Raw genomic sequence first — 16,506 nt, 5'->3', positions numbered from 1 at the left:
AGGCATATTCCAGCCGGGCAGTGGTGGCGCACGCCTTTAATCCCAGCACTCGGGAGGCAGAGCCAGGCGGATCTCTGTGAGTTCGAGGCCAGCCTGGGCTACCAAGTGAGTCCCAGGAAAGGAGCAAAATTACACAGAGAAACCCTGTCTCGAAAAACCAAAAAAAAAAAAAAAAAAAAAAAAAAAAAAAAAAGGCATATTCCACACAAAACAGAAGAGTATGGGAACTCTAAAATGCACAAATATCTTCAGTGACTAATAGTAAAACAGACATGCAAATTATATCATAAAAATGGTGCAAATATTCCTAGCTGGGTATTCTTTTTAAGGTACTCAGTATGTACTTCAGTCATATATGTGACTAGCTTCTTCTGAGCGGCAAGTTTTGGTTCTTAGCTTGAAGGAAACTAATTCTTTTAGCTTTGTAGCAGTGGTATTTGCCATATGTAGTAAAAATAAAGTATCAGTAAAAAGAAACAGACTGCAAAAGTATATTTTATGTATATTCATAGCTAATTATAACTATATTTTGAATATTTGATATTAGTTTATTTAATCCATATATACTCCCCGCATGCCTTATATGACACTTACCCACTGCCTGTTCAGAATTCATATCAATTAGCAAATCTGATTCAGAGAGGTGTTTTATGTGCATTTGTAAAACACAACGGATCCATGATCTTATAGTTAAGGATTGAAAAGATACACAGCTTGACTGAGAAAGTGCTTCACATACTGTGCTGTAAAAACAAAAGCAAAATGGGATATATAGAGAACAGAGATTATAATGAAACACACTCTAGCAACTCCCTTGGTGTGGGGGCCCACAGAGGCTCCCTAGTAAGGCCTTACTCAAGGTCAGAGTCTGAGCTTGTTTTGCCCAGCAAGGTTCCATTATAGAATGATTTGGCCAAGGGCGTGGTTACCAGGTGTTTTGAAGGGTCTATACTTGTTGGTACTTTGATCTTGCAAGAGGGAGGTCTTTTGCTTCTCCCCTTGCTAGTATGTAAAAAGCCCATTAGCAATAAACTCGAGGTGACTGGGTATTGACCCAGGGCCCTCCCAAATCTATCCTGTGTCTCTGTCTTTCTTGTTGTCTCTGTCTATATTTTATCTAATACTTCCTCATTCCACATTTCTCCCCGCAAGAACCCTTTGACAGGTCACAGCTGGACTATGACACCTTAGCTTTATTGACTTCAGATGAATATAGTACTTCAGACATGCTGGAAACGAATACTAAAGATATACATGAAAAGATACATTAAACATCTTTGCTTTCATTTCTAACATTCTAATTTTTAATTTTGCCTTTTTCTGGTGGCTTATCTGTAGATTTATGCCAAGAGAAAAATTTAGAAAAATTTACCTATTATATTATTATAATAGATAAGCAGAAATGCACACAAACAATAAAAACAAAAATTGCAATATCAGTAGCAATTAAACAGAAAAGGTCATGATTAAAAGCTGTCAAAGAACAATATGTCTCTACATATGTCTCTTGACTGACCAATCATATTTCCATCCTTTTCTTTTCCCTTCATTAAGTACTCATCATCAAAGATTACCACATACAAAATTCCAAAATACTACCTTCTACGGAATAAAAAAAAAAATCCTTTCTCTTAAGCCAAATATATAGCTGAGTTTAACTTCTAATCTATGAGGGGCTGCTGGGAATAAAAATGATAGGCATAGTTTTATCTTTAACATAGCATTATACAAAGTCAAATCAAATTTTTCTTCCCATTTTGTTTTGATAGATGTGCATGTATAGAACCAAGCTTTGGTTGGGATGTTTTCCGTTATTGCTTTTCCACATTGTATTTTGAGACAGATTCTGTCACCTGGAGCACAAGGGATGGCCAGCAAGCTCCTATGGTCTGCCTGCTTATATATCCTAGCACTCAGGTAAATCGAAGTTCATTTTTCCAAGTACTTGGGATCCAAACTTATGCCATCATTTTTGTACAACTAACACCTTATCTATTAAGCCATCTCCTCAACCCATAAAACAATGTTTAATTAATGAATTTTAAGGCAGAGTCTTACTATGTAGCTCTGGCTGTCTTGGAACTTACTATGCAGACCAGGTTGGCTTCAAACTCAGAGATCCATCTGAGATCTGCCTCCTGAGTATTAGGGTTAATGCCTGGTTTAAAACCATTTTTAAATGCACATAAATAAGAGTTTTAAAAGTATTTTAAAAATTTGAATAGAAGTTTTCCTTAAAAAGTATATAATACAGAAACACAAGTTGGTCATTTACTACCTTTATAACTTTCTTAAAGCTAGCAACTTTGTGTTTCAGTTTCTTCAGCTATTACTAATAAACATTATTTTAGAAATAAATATTAGTGTAAATACATATACACACCGGGCAGTGGTGACACACACCTTTAAACCTGGCACTCAGGAGGCAGAGGAAGGCAGATTCTCTTAAGTTGGAGATCAACCTGGTCTACAAAGTGAGTTCCAAGACAGCCAGGGCACAAGAAAAACACCACACACACACACAAACACACACACACACACACACACACACACACACCAATAACAAAAAAATAAAACATTAAAAAAAAAACCACATACATGTGTACACGCACACGCACACACACACACACACACACACACACACACACACACATACATGCACGCACGCACGCACTGTTTTTTGCTCCCCAAAGTCTGAGCCTTGCATCTCCAAGGTGGAACTCATGTCTCCAAATGAATACATTGAATTACACTGTAAATGCTATGACTATCATTTGGATTGCCATGAGAAAAGAGAGAGGCTCATAAATGTTCAAGGAAGGCAAAAAATAAGGGGTGGATCTGAGGCCTAAGCCCTACCTTAAGCAGTGCCATGCTGAGCAAAAACCAATGAAGAAGACTATCAGGGTGCATGAAAGAGAAACCTCCAGAGAGAAGGACAGCCCCCAGCCCAAAGTTCATGCCCAAGGAGAACAGGACAATGAAATACTAAACATCAAAGACAAAGGAAAGAAAGCCTGAAAGAGGAAGGTCAGAGTCTGCTTTGCTAGTAATGGCTTTAGGAGAACATCACCTACTTATGAAAGGTTCTTTAGGACAATGGACCTACTTCTTAAGAAGGCCCATGTTACACATTTGAGCTGAGACCAATACTTGTGTGAAGAAAAAAAACCCATCATCTCCACAACACACAACTCTGGGTGTAAGTATCAAAGCTATAGTTACTGAAGTCAAAGTGAGAGAGTTGGGGCTTTTGACACAAGGATGCAAGCTCATTTGGAGGAAATATGCCCAAGTCACCAATAATCCTGGAAACAACAGATGCTCAAACGTGGTCTTGCAGTTTCATATATTACTCATTAAGGTTACAAAAGACAGAAAAATGTCATCACTGTTAAGTTTCTTTTTTTTGTTTTTGTTTTTTCAAGACAGGGTTTCTCGAGTAGCTTTGGCTGTCCTCAAGTTTCTGAATAACACCACACAGCCTTATGTATGTGTAGTCATCAAGAGGAGTAACCATTCATTGTATATTTTTTAAAAGGCTGAGTTTTACAAACTGGTCTTTACTTTGGGGCCTAAGAGCTTCTTTGCTAATAAAATTGAGTGATTCATGAGCAATAAATGAATAAACATTCATTATTACTAAAGAATTCTCATACTAGAAGAAATTCTAAAAGCAATCCAACTGATGCTTAATTCTCTTACTTTGTAACAAAGCCCAATGAGAAAACATAAACTTAATGATGCTGACTAATCTCCTTAGAAAACAACTGACTACGTCACTCTTCACTCATTGCCTGGCAGCTGATACAAGAACTACTCAGCCTCTCAGGCCTCGGTGATGATTTCATCCTCTTAGTCTTGATGCTTTTATGAAGTTCCCATATTGTGCAACACTATTTCTATGGTAACTTTATCTCATTTCCTTCATATATCTGTCTCTATATATTACTGAGGTTGTTCCTTATAGCTTCTGCATGACAAGGCAGGAGATACAGACAGATTAAACAACAACTGCTACATGATTTAAGTGAAGTGCCTTGTTCATGATCTCATAAGAGTCAAATCTTTAGTTATCATTTAGTCTAAATCTGCAATAATATAACCATGTTTTATTGACTCAACAATAATACCCATACAATTTTTTCTCTCTAGGAAATACAGAAAGGCCACTTTAAGATAATGAAGCAGGCTTATAAGATTGAGAACTTGCAACAGTCACACACACACACACACACACACACACACACACACACACACACACGTATAAATCAAACTACCTAATTAGGTTTCATACTACCTGCTATTATACTGGTAAAATGTTGCCTACCAAATGAGAGGATACAGATTAGTTTTCTTTAGAAAAATCCTTCCAGGATACTGAAGTATCAGAGTGTGGACTAAGGAGTATGCCTGAAATAAGAAGGGTACATACCTATTTTGTAGCAAATGACTTAGATATCTTGCTACAACTTGAGGCCAAATGATGTCATCCCAACCAAAAAGCTGAATTATTGATATAACTGGCTGAGGCTGAAGCTCTGATGGTGCTGTGTTTGGCATGTCCACTGCGAGCAAAGTAAAATCTAGATTCAAGAGGAAAGTTCTGGTCAGACGTTTTCAAAGCTTCCCCTCACCTCTAATTACAAGGATTTCAAAAGTCCCAAATAAAATATAACATTCAGAAATGTAATTTAAGCTTAAGCAACTAAATTCACGTTGTCAAATGTGTCTAACAGCATTTTGATCTCTCAAAGGTCTAAAAGCATCTAGCTTAGTGTGATATAGACATTGCTCCCTCAAGTCAAGCCAGTGGGTTTTATAAGTATGCCTCCACTATCCATAGAACCAGTTACAAGCATTCCCAGCACCTGCTCTTCTTTGACCAGGTGCTTGCCACCTGCCACAGGTGTTAATGCTCATTGTAAATACTAACCTTTCTCTTCTATTAAATAGTGGTCTCCTTTGATCAAAGATACCCACTTTCTTCAGAACCCACAATCTAGAAACTAGAATTCTTTAGATATTTTTTAATTTTTTTCCTAAGAATCCATCAACTCAATCTGTACCTATGGTAGCAAATCAACTATTCAGAAGCACTGACTCCTAGGAAGCTCTCTCTAATGGTGGCTGTTCATCTTTCCTTCACCTCTTACAACTGAACTCATGGACAGACAGGGTATTTTTATACTTCTTGTTCTATCTACATTGCTACTTGTAGACCATTCTCACTTCTTCCTCCCTAAAATGTCTACCTTTAAATTTCATATACATCATCAATTATAACAGCAATGAACTCTTCCTGTTATATGCCCTACAGTTTTCTAGGCTCAAAATCTCCCCAACAGTGATTCTGCCATGATCTCTTATTTATTTAGAATTCCTCTATTCCAATGATCTATCCTGTTATACTTAAAATACTCCCATGTTGATATCCAAAGTGGGCATTATCAATTATAGCTTCTATAAAATTTCATTTTTAAGGACTCCACTTCAATAGATTTGCTTCTCAGCTACCCTCTTCTAGGACTCAAACTCTTCATAATTCTTTGCTAATAACAAATCCACAATCAACTGACTGTATAACTTTTCCCTATCTCTCTTCTGCTTTCATATCTTCTTCTCCCTCTTTGGGAAGTTTTGTGGCTTATACACTATTTTCCTTTAACAGTTACATTACTTCAATCATCTTCAATTAGTTCACTGATTCTCTGACATAAAAAACCCACTCTTCAGAACTGGGAGGATGACTTAGTGTGGAAAGTACTTGCTTTATAATCACGACGTCTTCAGTTCTACTCTTGAACACCCACATGAAAGCAGGGCATGGCCTTGCATGCCTACAATCCTGGTGTTAGGGTGTAGTAACAGGTGGATCCTTGGAACTCTCTGGCCAACTGGCTTCCACTTCAGCTAGATACTATGCTTTTATAAGGCAGAGAACTATAGAGGAAGTCACCTGACTCCATATGTACAGGAGCATCCCCCTGCCAAGCAAAACCAAAACCAAAACCACTCTTCAGCTTACTTACTTGACCATCCTGTTAAAGTCAATGATTGATTCTCAGGTTGGTTTGCCTCTTACCTGTACTCCGTTACTGTGTTTCTCCTTAGCCCAAAAATCTCAACAGAAATATGCTGTGAACTGATCCACAATCGTTTCTCTTCATCCATTCTTACACTCATGAAGGTCTTAGCCAGTTTCTTGGCTTTAAAGACTATTATCCATGGATGGTTTACAAATAAACCTCCATCTCAGAGCTCTTCTAGAAAGCCTAACTTATTATATTTAGTTCTCATTTAATGTAGTTGACTTTAATGGATAACCTAAAAACTTAAGAATCGTCAATTTTCTGACATTTCATAATTTTCTAATCTCAGCAAATTGCTAGTTATTCTTGACTACTCTCATGAACTATTCTGATTACCTTACTTTATTTGCTTAGCAAGTTCTGTCAGGTCTACCTTCAAAATACCTTTCCTTCCATTAGATCTGACCATTTCTGACTATCTATACCACAACTTCAGTCCAAGCTGGTTTGGGTTGTTTGAATAATTTCCAACTGCCTTATTTCCCTTTGTTTCCCTTTATCTGATCACCCAGAAGGATTACGTTTCCTGTTTTGAAAAAATACCAAGAGCTTCTAATCTCAAAGTGAAAGTGGAAGTCTTTACAATGGCTTATTAGGCAGAGCAGATACCCTCCACTACTACTTACTCACATCTCAGCCTCTCACCCTTTCCTGCTCCACTCAGGTCTGTCTCTCTTCTCTCTAGTTCCCTAAACATTCTTCTTTCCCTCTCTCTCCTTCAAGCCATTGCCTCCCTGAGGACGCTATTTAAAACTGCAGCCCACCTTTTATCCCTCCCTCCCATTTTGGTTTGTTTTTGCTGGATATGGTTTTGTTGTTCATTGGTAATCCAGTTTTGGGAAGCTGAGTCAGCAGGATCAAAGTTCCACCAGCCTGGGCTACAGAGCAGGACTCATAGAAACAATGGCAACAAATTATCTTTGGCCCCATCACCCCCTAGATCATAATCTCTGTGAGAACAGGGTGTTCTTGTTTGTGGTACCTCCTACACTGGTATATCCCCAGTACCTACAAAAGCAACTTTTTCTTAAATAAAGGAAACCATTTCCTCTCAACCTGAGTCTACTTTAAATCAGAAATCTACACCTTTGACTTTGGATTTTTTTTTTAAGTTTTATTTATTTATTATGTATACAGCATATATGACTGCAGGCCAGAAGAGGGCACCAGATCTCATTACAGATGGTTGTGAGCCACCATGTGGTTGTTGGGAATTGAACTCAGGATCTCTGGAAGAGCAGTCAGTGCTCTTAACCTCTGAGCCATCTTTCCAGCCCTTGACTTTGGATTTATTGGCCGTTTCTTTCAGAACCTAGGACAGTGCCGACTAAACTGAGGTAATAGGACTTTTATTGATGGCCTAGCACTCTGGATGACGGAATACAGTTCAACTTACTGCATACTAATGTGTATTGTCTCAGACACCACACTAGTTGGAAACTATGACCCTGACATATTTGTAGAAAGTTTCCATGTACTTTGTATGAAGTCTGAACTGCTACAAGATTTCAACTTCTTATCTATTTTTATCATTCATTCCACCATTAATGGACTTTTTAGCTCATCTTTCATCATCCATCCATGAATAAAATAAATGCTGATTTAGACCATCGGGATTTTCTGTTACTGTTGCTTCTTCAAAGCATTACATTTAAATACATAAAATACTTCCAAATGAACTTTCTTTAAATACATGCAGTAATGATACAAATCTCTTGCCCATTCTAGAACTTCTAACATTATTATCGGCACAATAGCTCTTTGGAAAAAAAAAATATAATGACCTCTTCTCAGTAAACTGCAAATATGTCCATATATTTAAAATCTTGCCTAAATGTATATTATTCAGAGTCCCTGAAAGCCTAAGGACTTGTCTTTGTGCCAATAGTCATTTTAAATAAAAACAGCAGTCTAAATAAAATCTAGGGTAAGTTAGGGCACTAACATTCAAGCATTTCATTCTATCCTGATCTTATCCTCTCGGTATTGAAGGGCTGTTCTTCCCAACCCCCTTGGTCTTCATACAAATTATCTTATATTTAGATAATTGCTTAGAGAATATGAAAGCATACTGTTTGAACTAGATATAATCAAATGCTACCTTACTTTGCAAATAGTTGTGAGTGTAAGAAAAGTTTACAAGCATTCAATGTTTACGTCTGAAAATTACTTTTTCCTTTTAATGAATTAGCATTAATTTTTAATGATACATAAGCCAGAGACACACAATTTAAACATGTCATTTGTTTCATCATTGGTCTGTCCCAATGTTTGTTATAAAGCAAGAGACTGTCACAGCAAACACAGGAAACTACTGACTCAAGTATGCAGAAGGAGAAAGCAATTAGCAATGAACAATTAATGCTGACCTGCCGCGGCGTCTGCAAGTTGGGAGAAAGGCACAAAGTGTGTCATTCTTTGACTCTTCAGAAATGAAAAGAAATGCCTCCACAGTGCACTGGCCACTGCAGCAAGGTGGCGCTCTTTAGCCAATAATGAAGATTGCACAGTTAGGTCCACATTCTCCCTTTGAAGTTCCTGACACAATTGCTGATGAACACTCCTAAAAAGAAAGAAAACTATAGATCACAACTCAAGAAATTAAAACAAAAAATTTTCCAAGACATTTTATTCTTTTTCACATTTATATCTTAAGAAAACTGAAGGAGCATTTGTAACTAAAATCTTTATGCCAAGGCATAATGCATTTCTTGTTATTTGAAGGATGAATGATGGCATATTAAACACCATAAAGTTAATGTTAATTACTAATGTCAACCATTAATTATATGCTTTTTAATATGTCAGATCCAAATGAGAAACAGCTAGCTTCAGAATGAGGGTCTGCATTTCACAATTTACATATGACAAGTGATTTTACATAGACATGAAAATAATTTTTTAAACCATTTTCTCTTGAGGTTTTAGGGCACATATATTGGGAGGAAGGTAAAAACATCTGGCTCGTGTGGTATTTTAAATTGAACATTTTTCTTTGTATAGAAAAGCAGCAGACCTTGGTGCCAGTATACAAAGCTGTGGGAGCAGCCTTGGTTACTGGACCCAAAGTGTACAAAATCATTTTCACAGAGTAGACGACAAAATATTCTGTTCATTAACACAGCATAATTCAATACTGCCTTAAATTCTGATTTATCATTAATTACTTTTTGGTTAGCTAAACTTGAATTTTGAAACATCTTGTGGACCCTAACAGAAACACAGGTGCAGAAAATTGAGGTTACCAAACTATGCAGAGGAAGAACTATGAGACTTCTCAATGATTGGGAAGAGAGGCATTTAAAAAGGAATCCATCCAGAAACTAATAAAATGTCATGTTAAATGTGGAGTGAGGCTCTTTTGTTTACATCATTGCCATACCAACTTAAAGGAGAGAAGAAGTAACCATGTGCATTAACAGCCTCCTATTTGTTCTCTGTAGTTATATAGGAAGCAATGAGATGCAAAAACACAAAGAGCCCGAGGCCTCCTTTGACAGAAATTGTTTTCAACTAAGGAACATAATCAGTACTTTAAAAATAATTAATTCAAATGTAGTTTTTCTTGATGTTTTAAGCAATTTATTTAGAACATGAAACTAAAGTAATTCTACAAAGTGGTTATAAGACCACATCTTGTCACGTAACTATATGCCATGGACCAAAATATCCAAGTATGAAATATAATAATATCAGGAGCTTCTGCCTCTTTACATCAGATTTCTGCACAATCATGAGACACTACTTAATCTTACTTTAAGTATGGAAAAAATATACAAATGCCTTGGGAAGGAATATATAGCAAGCTATTCTATAGAAAACAACAACAAAAAACTAGCTAAGTATCTGATGTGTTCTCTGTGTACAAATCTGCCCAAGATGCTCTAAATTAGAGGCTAGAGACCAGTTTAGATCCTGTAGGTGAGAACACAATGAATGATACCCTACTAGCATTTTTTCCTGGTAACACAGAAAAGATCAGGAAGACTTTCTGCACACTAAAGTCCAACCAAAACAGTGACTATTTCCTCTGGTTTTTAGTAGTTTTCAGGTATACTGATTTTAGAGGATAATAAATAATGTATTATTCACTATTTCTATATAAGCCATTTCGTTTTTCACTAAAACCTACTCCCTAGGAATGATTAACATTTCTGATCAGTTTCTATTTGCAAGAAACACTCTCACTCACGATGTTAAGCATCTCATCTGCTGGGCTTGCACTCAGAAGCAGAGGAACCATGAGTTTGGAGCTATTTTGGCTACAATGCAAGATCCTACCTCAAAACATGGGGAGTGAGTAAGGGGATCAGTCATCCAGTCCTCACAGGCAATAAAATAAACTCAGAGTGAATTAAAGATTTACATATGAGACCTGGAACAAACTACTGGAAGAAACACTTCAGGACATTGGATAGCCAAGGAGCTTTTGGGTAAGACCCCCCCAGAACACAGAAAGAAAATACAAAAATAGACAAATGGAATATTAAACTAAAATGCTTCTGTATCACAAAGGAAACAATCAACTTAAAGCAATTAAAATTGGAGAAAATATTTACAAACTGCACATCTAACAGGGTTCAATATGCAGAACAAAGTCCAAAATCTCATTATTAACAAAACAACTTTAAAATATTTCAGACATGTCTCAAAAGACGACATATATACAAATAGCTAACAGGCATATGAAAAATATTCAATATAAAACTTAAAACCACAGTGAGATATTGTGAGAGAATTTCACTCTAGTTAGGAATGATTATTAACAGGGAGTAATTGTAGGTGAAGAAATGTAGGGTAGATTTGATCAAAATACATTTATGCATGTATGAAATTCTCAAACAATAAAAAAGCCTTTAAAATTTCTATTTGTAAAGGTATCTCATTTTCTGCCATTAACTTTTAAAATGGGAAAATGTTAATAAGTCTGTTCAGCAAGATTCACTTTTTGTTCTTTTTTTCTTTTTACTGGACCCTTATATCTCAACAAGAGAGATGTAAACTATCTATTAGTTTTGTTTGCTTTGTTTTTTGAGACAGGGTTTCACTGTGTTATGTAGCCCTGGCTGTCCTGGATCTCTTTGTAGACTATGCTGGCCTTGAACTCAGAGATTTATCTGCCTTGTCTTCTGAGTGCTGTAATTAAAGGTGTGTGCCACCACCGTCCCCCTCCCCCGCAGTATCTATTGTTTTTACTAAATATGCACTCTGGTTTAAAAAGTGGTGGTTGAAATATTATATAAAAGGTAAACTAGTGCTGGTGAGAATGTAGAGAAAAGGGAACCTTCTTACACTGTTGGCAGGGGATTTATTATAAATTATTTTTGTCATTATAGGGGTTCCTCAAAAAATTAAAACTGAAATGCCATGAGTCAGCAACACTACGCCTGGGCATGAATCCGAAGGCAATGAAGTCAGTATGTCAAAGAGACATCTGCACTCCCATGTTTACTGCAGCATTACTTACTAAACCCAAGAAATGGAAACAACCCTATCTGTCCATCAAGTATGAATGAAGAGAAAGTGTGATAAACATATGAGAGAATATTACTTAGTCATAAAAGAAAGAAATTCTGAGGCTGCAAGACGGTTTGGCTGGTAAAATGCTTGCCAAGTGTCCCAGTTAGTTTTGATTGCTGTAATAAAAAACCATGACCAAAAGCAAGTTGGGAGGGAAAAGGTTTATTGGGCTTATACTTCCACACCGTGGTATATCACTGAAGGAAGTCAGGCCAGGAACTCAAAGAGGGCAGGAGCCTAGATGAAGGAGCTGATGCAGAGGCTATGGAGGCCCATATCTAAAGTCAGCACGGGGAAGGGTGAGACAGGATGATCCCTTGGGGCTTGCTGTCTTAATAATTAAAATGGAGAGCAACTGAAGACAACTAACACTGACCTCAAGCCTTCACACATGTGAATATTCATGTGCTGCTACCTACCCACCTAGTTCGTCCCTCCCTCAAAAATAATGAAATATTCTGACACGTGGAGATCACATTAAGTGAAATAAACCAGGTACACAAAGTTCTGCTGTATTATGCAAAGTAAGCAAGTATGGAAAATAATTATGTGTTGCATATTACAAACATTAGAGGCTGGGGATACAGCTCAGTAGTAGAGGCCTTGCTTAACATGCACACTGCCCTAGGGTTAACCCCTATTGGTAAACACAAAAAAAATTTTTTTATTGAAAGTCTACTATAAATTAGAAGTACTCCGGAAATTTTGAAGTACCACAAACAAGGGATGAATGTCTGAAGAACTAGATATGCTTGAGCTGACTTGACCACTACACAGCATATACAAGCATCACAATATGTTACCCCACAAGATGAACAAATGTTTGTTTTGACACGTCAACTAAATAAAGAAAACCCAAGGCCCATGAGATGACTCGAAGATGAAGCTGATAGCAGAAAAGTTAAATAATACATCCAAAGCTCACAAAGCTGAGGGCTGACCCTGAAGGTGAGACACTTCCTTTCTACTCCAACTCACAACATACGGGTATTTTAAAGATTAAACATTAATTGTTATTTTCTCATCTTCTGTGGACAAAATTCAGTGAGGCAGGAAGGACCTGGAGAGACAAGGGTGGCCCTGTGTTTTGAAAAGCCAAGGACTATAGCAGAATTCCTTATTAGTTAAGACTAGAGAAAGATATAAACATGGATACTCAAGGCAATATTGAAAGGGACAACAAATAATATGCCCCACCTTTTACTTTTCCAGTAAAAAGTGATGACACAGTAGGAGTGTCTCCTGGTAACCTCGGGGATATGATTCAGATATCTGAATACATAGCAGTAAAACACCAACCATTATGTAAATATCTGACACTGCCAGAGTGTATTCCTTTCAAGGCAGACTGAGCAGGGGAAAGACAGGGTCTAATTAAAGCTGAGACAATGACCCCAAACTAAGTGTGTCTGAGAAATGTGCACCATTGAGTATTGCAGACTGGGAAAGCTGCATACCCAGAACATGCAAATGCTCCCACTCGGATCTCCAATGTTCAAACTTCGTAAGTCTGTTGCATTCAGGGTAAATTAAGACTCGGTCACAATTTCTCTATCCCTGAAGAAATAAGTGAAAAAGAAGAAATGACAAGCACCAGCCATTTCGGAGGCTAACTATGTCTGCATACAGCCACCAGTTAAAGATACCCATTCAGTCTCAGGTAATTTTTAATATCCAAGTTTCTGGAAAGGAAAACTAATTCTAAAGGACTAGTAAAAAAGGGTGCATTACAAAGTGCTGGCAGTTAAGGAAGCACCATCATTAGGGACACAACTGTGAAAGAAAACACACAAGAAACATTAGTATAACTCTAGATGCCGCAGATATTTTCAGAGATACGTTCTACCTTCTTGAATAATCAGTGGAAAAACAAGAAAAGAGATTTGCTGCATAAAAGGTAAAATCAAAACAAAAATATATATAAATTTCCCCAACACTTGGAAATTGCTTTAAGTAAAGACAACTTTCATGCAGGTTAAAGTAATTCTGATACACACATGTAGACGTATATATAATAACCAGGCCATCTTAGATTATAAACGATGAAATACAGTAACAGACAATAAATTTGCCAAATGTCAAGTTACTCAAATTGCAGCTTTCATAGTATACATAATACCAACACACAGCATTAGTATTTACTATGAGCCTGATGTCAATTATTTCATATGTATTATTTCTCATCCTGTGAGGTAGAAACAATTATTATTCAAATCTTACAAATAAAGAATTGATACAAGAAAAGAATGTGCAATGTAGCTAGTTATAGTAAAGGTAGCTGAACTGTGTGACCTTGGAAGAAAGGACTTTCCTGTTCTCCTGAGTCAGGAATGGTGGCTATGGTTGTTAAAACTACCTAACAGGGTTTTTGTGAAAAGCACATAAAAGTCTTCAGGAGTATTCATAAGTCCATGATTACACCCAGACTCTTTCTAGCCCACTATTCACATGCCTTATGGCTATAAATTTAGTTCTACTGTCCCAACTCCTGTTTTTCATTATACTCAAGGGATTTCTCGATTTGTCTATTCAGTTCCCCCTGTCCCATTTTCTTGTTTTCATTTGTCTTGATTCCACATGTTCACTGATTTATCCCCCACCTCACCCCAACCACGCTGTAGTGGCAACAGAATCTGTGGTTCTTCTCTGCACTGCTGTTCTTCCCTGGTAACTTCACAGCCCTCTGCTGCTATAGGTAAAGTCTGCACATGATGAACTGGTCAACTTATAGGTTACTTTTCTGGCATACATAGATGGATGCATCTCTTGATGAATCTTGTACTATACAGGACAAACATGACACAGTATATGTGACTGGCAGGAATTGACAGAGAACGGCAAACACTGAATGATTCTTTCAGTTCTATTCTAAACATACTGACTTCAAAACTTCGCATTAGTTTAAAAAAGTTTCAAATCACTGTGAATGAATAGATACTGGTAAACAGAGAGAGGGGGGGTGCTCTACAAGCGAAAGCCTTGCAGGCTTCTCCTTGCTGGTCCACATCTGTAAAATAGAACTGTTGTCTGCTTCACTATACAAATATAACATATAACCCAAGTCCCAATGTTTTAAAGCTGGAAACTACTTTAAAAACTACCTAATACAATTCTGTCCTTAAGAAGAACTATAAAAAGAAACTGGAAAGTAGGAAGAGGGAAACAACCTGAAATGCCTCTAGGTAAAAAGAAACTTTCACAGCATCTGCAAATGAGGTAACACAGATTCAGTTCTGTTCAGATCACTGAGCAGGCCCAAGTTATAAGGAACGAGTGATAAGCACAAGAAAGCAGGCTGACAACCACAATCCTGGCATACTTTGCACATGTGTGCATGTGTGTGTGGAGCTGGGGTTGGGTGGGTGGTGAGAAAAGCAGAAATGTGACTGTTGTAGAATATTATTTTAAGGTGTGTTATTTTTGTTTATGTTGCATTTGTTTAACTCTGTGAAGTTGTGTTAATTGTGCCTGTATAAATAAAGAACTGGCCAATATCAAGGAAGGAGAAAGGACAGGCAGGGCTGGCAGACAGAGAATAAATAGGAGAAAAATGGGAGGAGAGTAGAAGGAAAAAGGAAGAAGTAGCCAGAGAAGGAGGAGGACATCGGAGGCCATCCATCCAACTACATAGTAAGCTACGAAGAGTTAAAGTAAGATAGACAGGAGAAAGGGGAAAAGCCCACAGGCAAAAGGTAGGCAGGATAATTTCAGTTAAAGAAAGCTGGCAAGAAACAAGCCAAGCTATTTAATTATGAAAGTGGGCATTCATAATTAAAAATAAGCCTCTGTGTGTGACTTATTTGGGAGCTGCTGTGGGTTGTCTTTCTGTACGCTGTGAATATGTGTTGCTCTGATTGGTTCCTAAATAAAGCTGCATTGGCCTATGGCAGGGCAGGATAAGGTTAGGTAGTACATTCAAATTAAAGACAATATGAAGAAAGGTGCAGCTGGGAGATATGCCAGCCAGCTGCTCAAGGAGTAACAACATACCAGCAGACTAATAATGCCATGGCTATGTGGCAACTTATAGATTAATAGAAATGGGTTGAGTTAAGTTATAAGAGCTAGCTAACAAGAAGCTTGACCCAGAGACCATATAGTTTATAAAGAATATAAACCTCTGTGTGTTTATTTGGGACCAAGCAGCTGCAGTTCGTCCCGACTGCTGGGACAGGCAGGACTGGAGAAACTTCCAGGCTACAGGGAACTAACTGGGTGGCAGGCCCCTCAAAAGAATAATAAAAAAGCCAACAACATGTGACTGCTTTGAGCAGATTCTACAGATAAGCAGTGCCAACTATGATGCTCACAGTCACATACAACACATGACCTGGGGTGAAATAAAGGGAGCTCTTCAGTATGCGAGGAAAATTATATAAGCAAACACTTCTCTAGGAAAGAGAATGGCTTATGACCTGGAAAACTTGGGACTTGGCTTTTCATCTATTAGATGGGAATAGAAAGTCTCATTTTCCTCTACAGAGCTGGTAACCCATCAAGCAAGTGAAAATACTGTAAAATATAAGGCAAGACAGTATGCAGTTCAGGCCTAACTCCAATGCTTCAAATCCTGGTAAATGTGATTTACAGGCAGGAGATCATCAGTAGAATATATAGGTCTGGAGACAGGCATGCCAGAGTATGGCCATTTCCTTATTCCTTGTAAGCATTAAATAAATCCTACTCAAAAACTGAAATTAAGCAGACTTTTTTTTTTTATTTGTTTCTTAGCCACTTGAAGTAGGCATAGAGCTTGGGTCTGGTTAACTTTATTTGTAAGTTCTTTATAATAAAGTTTAAATTAAAAAACAAAAAATTGAGAAACTATTACTATTAGCCATCAAATTCTAGATTACTTATAATCTTTGCACTAGCCCAGGTTTAACCATGTGTT

General features: G+C 37.3%; 1 protein-coding gene across 2 annotated transcripts in view; it reads right to left on the bottom strand.

The window, feature by feature from the left end:
• Positions 1 to 16,506, bottom strand: part of Mms22l (MMS22 like, DNA repair protein) — a 124,980-nt gene that overhangs the window by 21,644 nt on the left and 86,830 nt on the right. For both annotated transcript variants that reach the window (XM_059254061.1, XM_059254062.1), the window contains exons 15-17: positions 8,462 to 8,655; positions 4,436 to 4,586; positions 595 to 743 (exon numbers count right to left, since the gene is read on the bottom strand). In XM_059254061.1, coding sequence (XP_059110044.1) covers positions 595 to 743; positions 4,436 to 4,586; positions 8,462 to 8,655 — 494 coding nt within the window. The remainder of the gene's footprint in view (positions 1 to 594; positions 744 to 4,435; positions 4,587 to 8,461; positions 8,656 to 16,506) is intronic.

Source organism: Peromyscus eremicus, chromosome 2, assembly GCF_949786415.1.
Source record: "Peromyscus eremicus chromosome 2, PerEre_H2_v1, whole genome shotgun sequence".
Classification (NCBI taxonomy): Eukaryota; Metazoa; Chordata; class Mammalia; order Rodentia; family Cricetidae; genus Peromyscus; species Peromyscus eremicus.
The sequence above is the reverse complement of the archived record's forward strand: the minus strand, read 5'-3'. Positions and strand labels throughout refer to the sequence as shown.